The 7,762-nt window shown below is 39.3% G+C and overlaps 1 protein-coding gene across 3 annotated transcripts; it reads right to left on the bottom strand.

Moving 5' to 3' along the window:
* Positions 1–1,242: 1,242 nt before the first annotated feature.
* Positions 1,243–7,554, bottom strand: hnrnpdl (heterogeneous nuclear ribonucleoprotein D-like). 3 transcript variants are annotated; one of them, XR_009941249.1, is made up of 9 exons: positions 7,355–7,554; positions 6,356–6,524; positions 6,036–6,197; positions 5,602–5,733; positions 4,720–4,861; positions 3,389–3,547; positions 3,019–3,129; positions 2,476–2,577; positions 1,243–1,588 (listed from the first exon to the last, which is right to left on the bottom strand). XR_009941249.1 is itself a non-coding variant. In XM_062553401.1 (8 exons), the coding sequence occupies exons 1-7, from the start codon at positions 7,441–7,443 to the stop codon at positions 3,059–3,061; spliced, it is 924 nt and encodes a 307-aa protein (XP_062409385.1). In that variant the 5' UTR covers positions 7,444–7,554; the 3' UTR covers positions 1,243–1,588; positions 3,019–3,058. The 3 variants fall into 3 exon arrangements, 2 of the variants coding, with proteins under 2 accessions (XP_062409385.1, XP_062409386.1); XM_062553401.1 differs by lacking the exon at positions 2,476–2,577; XM_062553402.1 differs by lacking the exon at positions 2,476–2,577 and having other exon boundaries at positions 4,750–4,861; positions 7,355–7,553.
* Positions 7,555–7,762: the final 208 nt, after the last annotated feature.

Here is a 7,762-nt window from a genome sequence, read left to right as displayed (position 1 = left end):
GGACTTTTGCTTGAGAAAATATTCCATAACTGGACCTGGCTGAGGTTTAATTGGATACCCTTGGTCTATAACTACCACCATGTTTCATGTGGTTTGGTGAAGGTTGCACTGTACAAAAAAATAGTCCACTCTAATACATGTTATAGACAGGGTACTCTTGTGTTGCTTGTCAATCAGTAAGACTATTGATTGATTACAGGTTTTTTTCAATCGCTAACAAGGAGTTTGTCCAAACAGTTGTCACATTTTCAAAACTCTTAACACAATTAGCACAGCATCGGTCTTTTGTGGCTATACCATTCAGACATTTCATGTCCTTTTCACACAATATGCAGTCAGTGAACACATTTCCACAATGCTTACATTTTCTTAACAGACAGGCTATACCTCTTAACAAAACTGTGGATCGTTTTTCTATCAAACATGGAATGTGTTTTTGAGAGGAAAATGATCCATTTGGCCAATTGTGTTCTGTAGGTATGAGTCTGAGTTTAGAAAAAGCATCTGAAGTATGGGTAAGCGCTTGTTAGCGATTGAAAAAACTGTAAAAACAAAGTCATAAGTAATATTAAAAGGGCACTGATTTCCCAGCTTGACAGTAATGTCGTGTTCATGATAGGGAGTGTTAATATGCAGAAATTACAACCTGCCAGAATAGTTTTAGTATTGGTGATTAGCCGTACCAATTTTGGGTCCATCTGTATCAGTAGCAAACTGAGCCCAAGGTGATTGGGTGATTTTATGCAGCTTTCACATCAAGCAAATTTCTGTGCTCTGATCTTTCATACCTTTCATTTTCCACAAGCATTTTAAAGCTTCCCAATAAGTCTATAGTAATCACTTACACTAGAGATGAGAGGTTTTGGCCTTTGGTGAGAATGTCTTTTTCTTTATTTTGAATGTCCTGAAAACACACGACACAATGAACCCTGGTATACTGAATGAAGTGGTAAATGTTTAACTGGCAACAGGATATTTTCAGTCAAGTAGTATTTATATGTGCCAACTGCACTACTCTAGTTTCCCCAAATACTTGAACTTGTAAAAGTGGTATGAAAACTATATTGGTTGGTGTGTGTCTGTGTGTGTGAATAATTAAATATTTCTCTCTAAACTACATCTGCCAAACGTCATAGTTAAAACCAGAAGGCCTAGATCTTAATTTTCTGCCTTGATTATAAAAAAGATAATAATAAAAAAATGGCAGGCACACAGGCGCAAACAAGACAACAAACGCATCAGTATGGTACCCTCGATTTAATGATCCCTTTATCCAAAACCTCAGAGAAAATTAAAACAGAAACAAAAAGGTCACTTTCTGAATACAGATTTAAGAACATAAGGTAAGCTCAAACGCTACAACACCTTCAACAGAGCACAAGAGGACATATAAGGAGAAAAAAAAACAAAACAAAAAAACACAAATGCTAAAAATCCTCACTATGTACAAAGCGTGTCTTCCATCTCCAGAGGACAACTGAAAATCAGGGCCTTTATCATGAAAAATACGCGAAGACTGATTCGTTAGGGAATAGGAATCCACAAGCTGCCTTCAAATGGTAGTCACTCTCGCTGTCAGCTTGTCCACCTGCAACAGAAAACGAAAAAAAGACAAAAGTCAGAGGCTTCGATCAGTCACCCAGGTCTAATTGAAGTTTTTCTTTAAAAGAAAAGAACTTCATCTCCTTGTTTGACTGTTCACTTCTTGAGCTGCCACTTTAAGCTACGAAAGATGTACTTCACCAGATTAAAGATCATATGTACAACTTTCAGTTATTCAGGAGGAAAGAAAGCAAGGAGAACAAAAGAACAGCCAGCAAAAGCTTCCGCTCCTCTACTATGGTGGACAACCTCACCATAAAGGAGTGCATCTGATCACTTACACTGATACTGACTTCTCAATCAGTTTAGGGACATTTCAAACCAATTAGACCCCTCAAGGTTGGTTTCTAAGGGTAGATTTTCCGGTCAGCTTTTTTTGGCTCAGTAATGTGCGTTTACATATGATCTTTAAAATGTATTATTACCGCTTTAAAAAATATTAATCACAAAAAAAAGGCTCATGATGTATCATTTGGAGTTCTCTAGGGGCTCTAAAGAAAAAGCAAGCATTATGAGTTTATGCAATTTTACAGGGGGATTATTTAAGGAAATCAAAACAAAGGAAATTAAAAACCTCTGAAGTTCCAGAACTGAAATACAAGGACACTAAAATAAAACAGAGAAGAGCAGAATAAAAAATATGACATCTTGAAATCACTCTTTAGATTTCATTATTTAAAAGCCCTGTAAGAGACCCATTTCACAAAAATTGTTAACAAAAACATCCACAACAACTTTAAGGAAAATTTGTTGAAAAAGAGAAGTCACTTCCTTTCTCAGTTTATGCTGTTTTTTGGTTGTGTGTGTGTGCTTTCTTTGTCTGTCTGTTTGTTTTTTATTAACGCTGGTACAGGAAGGTTGAAGAGACCATACCACAGGACAGCGTTTTCTTGTGCATGCCTGGCTCTCTGCCCGCTATGTGCGACGCCCAGAGATTTGTGGTCAGGTGACACACGGCCTGCAATGAAGTTCCCGCTGGCAGGTACAAACAAGGTACAATATCAGAATTAGGAAAGGAGAGGAGAAATAAGGATAGGTCCTTACTCTGTGCCCATTAGCAGTACGTTACCTGTTAACAATGCTATCAAGTCTCTATGCTCTATCCTTATGATCACCTGTTAAAAAGCAGGAGGAAAAGACCAAGAAAACAAAACGGAAAAGGAAATCTACAGAAAAACGCTTACGTTTTCCTGAAAGCTTTCAAAATAAGTGAACATTAAAAAAGAAAACTTGAGGCAAAACCTCTAAACCAGCATTAGCAATTAAAGATCTATAGACATTTCAGTTTAATTTTTGGCATTGGGAATAGAAATGTGATGTAAAGCTTGTCTCATAAAATTCCAATTGTTATCTGTGTCTATTGATCTTTAAATCTTTGTGGTCAGGCCAAAGCTACAGCTTAGTTCAGAATCTTACCAAGGGAAATAAAATGATCTAAGCAGGTCTAGACAATCCCTCAGTATGGTTGGTAGTTGTTCTGGTGATTACCGCCTTCTCGTGATGCCTTGCCATAGCTGCTTTGCTGCCCTGGAGAAACACATTAAAACTTCAAAGTCAGACAAACCCAGACACAGACAGAGTCAAAGGTGCATCATGAAATGCAGAACCTTGCAACTTTCCAATCACAATCAACGTAACCATGTTATCAACCAGAGAAAAAATTAATTGCTATCAATAAACCAAACAATGCCAATTAAACATATGCACATCAGTTTTTGACTTAAATAGCAGTTAGCGGTGACGCTACATTTCAAAAGACAAGTTAAAGTATTTATCAAGTGCTTACCACTGTAGTCATCGTAACCCTGGCCATATCCATAATTCTGATAGTTGTAGCCAGAGTAATCATAGCCCGTATAGCCATTGTATCCCTGACTGTATCCATCGCCGTAGCTTCCGTAGTTCTGGCCATAATAGTTACCGTAGCCTTGATTGTAATTTTGACCTTCGTACAGAGAGGAAATGGTCAGTTTAACAGACACTTCCTGTCCCTTTGCTTCTCACCCACCCAATATTTCACAGCCAAAGGAATTACCACCCCTTGCATTCGTAAATATGTAGGAAAGCAGATGCATAGCACAAGTAATCAATTTTTAAACAAAATATCAATTTGCACTAAACATTTACTTAAAAATTAACTTATCGCAAAGAATTCTAATAAATATGCAGCTTGCACCTGTCCGAATGGTTTCATCTATGGTTTCTATATTCAAATCATCCTCCTTGAGTGACAGACAGAGAAGCTCACCTAACAGGAGTGTTGTGGTTCTCATGCACTAGTCATGCTCACCAAATCAGAAGCGGGCCAACATAAAGCATATTGAATGACAACATATTGAACTGAACCTTGATGTCGTATATCAAAATAGCAATTGCAATATCTGTCAGAAAAAATCACAATTAGATATTTCCCCAAATCGTGCAGCCCTAGAGCATAACAAAAAGAACTTGCTCTAACATAAGCAATTAGCCCATTTCACACTACTATGCTGCCAGTGTATAAACCAAATTCCACCGCTTGCCAGCGGTCCATTGTCAACAAACAGATTCATTCAAAATGTGGCATTTCAAACCTTTCAAAACTTTGCTGAAGATTTGAGTTTGAAGGTGTGAACAGTGTCGTCGAAAGTCACTCTACTACAACATAGTAGAGGAGCAACAGGAAGATGCTTTAGCCAGGGTTCCCAACCAATTTCACTGACAAAATGTCAAAACCTTTCCATGATTTTTCAATGACCTTGAATGAAATTTCCAAGACTTTACAAGTACAAAATTGCATACTGTATACCACCGATTGAGGCCAATTATGAAAAGTACCAATACTGAATACAATCAGAATGTATATTCTCCCACACCAGTTCATATCTTTGCAGAGAAATCTGACTTAATGAATGCCCTAGTTATGACCAAATTAAATGTCAAAAGTTGACTGAATTCCATGATTTCTCCAGGCCTATAAAATGGGATTTTACAATTCCATAACTTTTCCAGGTTTTTCCATGACCGTGGGAACCCTGTTTTACTCTGCCAAGTCTATCATTCACTGGAGTTCAGCAAACTACTGTGAAATGGGCTAATTGAGGTGGGGAAGAAAGACCAAGGTGGTCAATACTCTACCTCCACCTCTACCACGCCCCCGGAAACCACCTCCTCTGCCGCCGCCGCCTCCGCCGCCGCCGCCACCGCCGTATCCTCTGCCCTCCGCCCGGTTCTGTTGTTTCCTGTAGACTTCTTTGGGCTGTGCCACCTTGATTTCACACTGAAGATCAAAGACAATCAATGGTTAAAGTAAATGAGGTGTTCACCAATTGGTCTAGCTATGTATGGAGACAATGAACAGCATCCCAATTCTAAACAGCATTTAATGCACCCCTTCAAAATGAGGATGCGTCAATTCGATACTCAAGAACAGTACAAGTTTCATATTGGTAAAAAATAATGGATCAGATATAGAAAAATAATGAATAGGTAAAACATATGTTTAAGAATATTTGGCCCGCACATACAGGGTCTGAGGTGAGGGCCCAGGTTCTATGGAATGTTAAATACAAAGGCGCTGATTATGTGAATATTTATTTTCTTTTGATATTATTCACATGTTCATTTGTGAACTTTCTGCATCTTAGTAAAGCACAGGAATAATAAACCATGTTTGCAGAAATGTGCAATTTTGTGTAAGACATATATTGTTAGGTATACTGGACGGAGCACATCACTGTCCAGCATGCATCTATGCAAATGTATTTATAACAGACTGATTGCTTTAATAGAGGGGAAAGACTTTCCCGGATTGTTATTGGCATCAGTAGATACTCAGGGTTGTGATATCAGTATCGGGCACGAAATAGAGATAGCACAATATCACTTGCTCAATACAAATGTCATATGAAGATTTCTGCCATACAAGCTAGGGTTGGTAGGAAAAAGGATTAAGGGCAGGCTACCATCCTTCACGGAGAAGATGAATATTTGTGCGAAGCATTAGGGTATCTGTCTTACCTTTCCTGGGCCGACTTCATGGTATCTGTTCTCCAGGAGCTTCTGAACGGGTTCTTCTTCCACAAAGGTCACAAAGCAGAATCCTCTCCTTTCATTTGTTTTGGCGTCGACTGGAAGTTCAATATTTTCTATCTATGAAGGTGACAATAGGGCCATAAGTCCACATAAACCATTTATGAAGTTCACCTTAGGGCTATCCGTTCACATATAAACCATTTACGAAGTCCTTCACTATTTCATCAACATATCTACAAAAAAACACAGTTAATTTCACATCAAGGATCAATCCAAACTTGGCACATTACATTTCCAAGATTTTCAACCTTTACTCAATTCAGTCGTCCAGACCATTCAAAACTCCCACATTTATTTACCAAGCACTAAAGCAAATGCAACATACTATGCAAGACATAGCCATAAACAATTGTACAGACCTCTCCATATGTCCCGAAGTATTCCCTGATTTGGTCCTCTGTTGTCTCTGGGCTGAGTCCACCGACAAAGACCTTCTTAGGAGGTTCCTTCCCCTTCATGGCTTTGGCCCGCTTGGGATCAATAAGCTTCCCATCCAACTTATGCTCCTTCAGCTCCAAAACCTACAGTGTGACAGTCTGTCAGTCTGTGAGCGGTTCTTGGAAACAACTTCAAACTACGGCTAAGATCAAAATTCGGTTAGGCAGAAAACAGGCCATGTTGTCTGTTTAAAAAAAACGAGCATGCTGATATTCCTGAAAGAACATCTTGTCTTACTTACCCTTTCAACGCTCTCTGCATCTTTGAAGAGTACGAATCCGAAACCCCGTGACCGTCCGGTAACAGCATCTGTTTTGATCGTGCAGTCCAGTACTTCTCCGAATTTAGAAAGGTAATCTTTAAGGTCTTTCTTGCTGGTGTCCCAGCTGAGGCCACCAATAAACATTTTCCTGGAAATAATAAAACATTTGCTATTAGTGTATGTATTTCAAGGGCATTTGTGAAGCGTGCAACAACTCAACATCTGCACAAACAGAACCAAACTAGCCACGTCAGTGTGCGGGTATTGCTGAGGTCTTGCTAACGAGGTCAACTAATGTTAGCCTCCATGTTCACAAACTACTGATCAGAATGTATGCCATCACAGCGCAACACCCCAAGTAAACAAGCACAATTACGTACGTAACTCAAGGCAATGAAACCACATAAGTCTAGGAGCAGGTGATGAATGCAAATTCGCAAGCACCAATGTTGCGTTCACCTTGCTTGACAACGACACAACGCCGGGATACTTGAAAGCTAGCTCTAAGTTAGCTTTCAGTTCACTACCAGGGAGGCTTCAGTAGGCTCCTAATGATGCAGCTAGTTAGCAATCGCAGCTACCTCCGACTTCCAACGCGCAGTAGCTAAAGTGACATCAACTAAGAAAACAACAAACACGTTGTGATCTCCTACCAAATGTAACGACACTTGCATTGTCAATATCAGATAGCTTAGCTAACGCCACCCTCGTAAGCTAGTTAGCTAACTTCCTCAACTACGCAGACTGCTAATTAGCATGTGTACGACAGGTAACGCTATTCATTTAACGTTAGACTATTAACACCAATTTATGCTATATAACAGATATACACACTTTAAACTGTGTATAAAATATCGTCACCGTCTAGATCACACGTAACGTTACTAAACAAATAAAATCTGCAGGCCAATGGAAGACTAGCTGCTAGCTAACAGTTGCTCTGGTTGCTAACCTGGCATAAAAATACAGGGCACCTACCCGTCATCCTGCTGATTTTTGCTTGCATTTATTTTAGATCCCTCTGGACACTCGTCTGAGGTGAAGTCAGTCAGACCATCTGTCTCCATTACGCCTGCTGTCTTAATGAAAGTATATTAATATAACTATGAAAAACCGGGAAAATCTAATCCCTTCAAGTACTTTCAGCTCGTCGCGATTGATAAAATGGCTGCCTACAAAGGCTGTGATGTCATTCAACTACAGAAAGGAAGGGGCGGGAATTGTTAAAGGGGCGTGGCGATAGGCTACGGAAAGCGACGTAGAGAATTCACTTTCCTCCTGTTTTTCTTTTCTAACAGGCAGCAATACCACAACTGTAAACTAATCATGACATGCAGATCATGATACATCGTCCGAATAGCTAGTGTTAGATATTCACATTATTGC

This window comes from Sardina pilchardus, chromosome 14 (genome assembly GCF_963854185.1).
Source record: "Sardina pilchardus chromosome 14, fSarPil1.1, whole genome shotgun sequence".
In the NCBI taxonomy this organism is placed as follows: domain Eukaryota; kingdom Metazoa; phylum Chordata; class Actinopteri; order Clupeiformes; family Clupeidae; genus Sardina; species Sardina pilchardus.
The sequence above is the reverse complement of the archived record's forward strand: the minus strand, read 5'-3'. Positions and strand labels throughout refer to the sequence as shown.

What these genes read in the sequence shown, in the direction of transcription:
- hnrnpdl (XM_062553401.1), bottom strand. Translation starts at nt 7,443, where the DNA reads ATGGAGACAGATGGTCTGACTGACTTCACCTCAGACGAGTGTCCAGAG. An exon ending in AAAAATCAGCAGGATGACGG is followed by an intron (nt 6,525 to 7,354) that starts GTAGGTGCCCTG and finishes TATTATTTCCAG; the next exon opens with GAAAATGTTTATTGGTGGCC. An exon ending in ATGCAGAGAGCGTTGAAAGG is followed by an intron (nt 6,198 to 6,355) that starts GTAAGTAAGACA and finishes GTCACACTGTAG; the next exon opens with GTTTTGGAGCTGAAGGAGCA.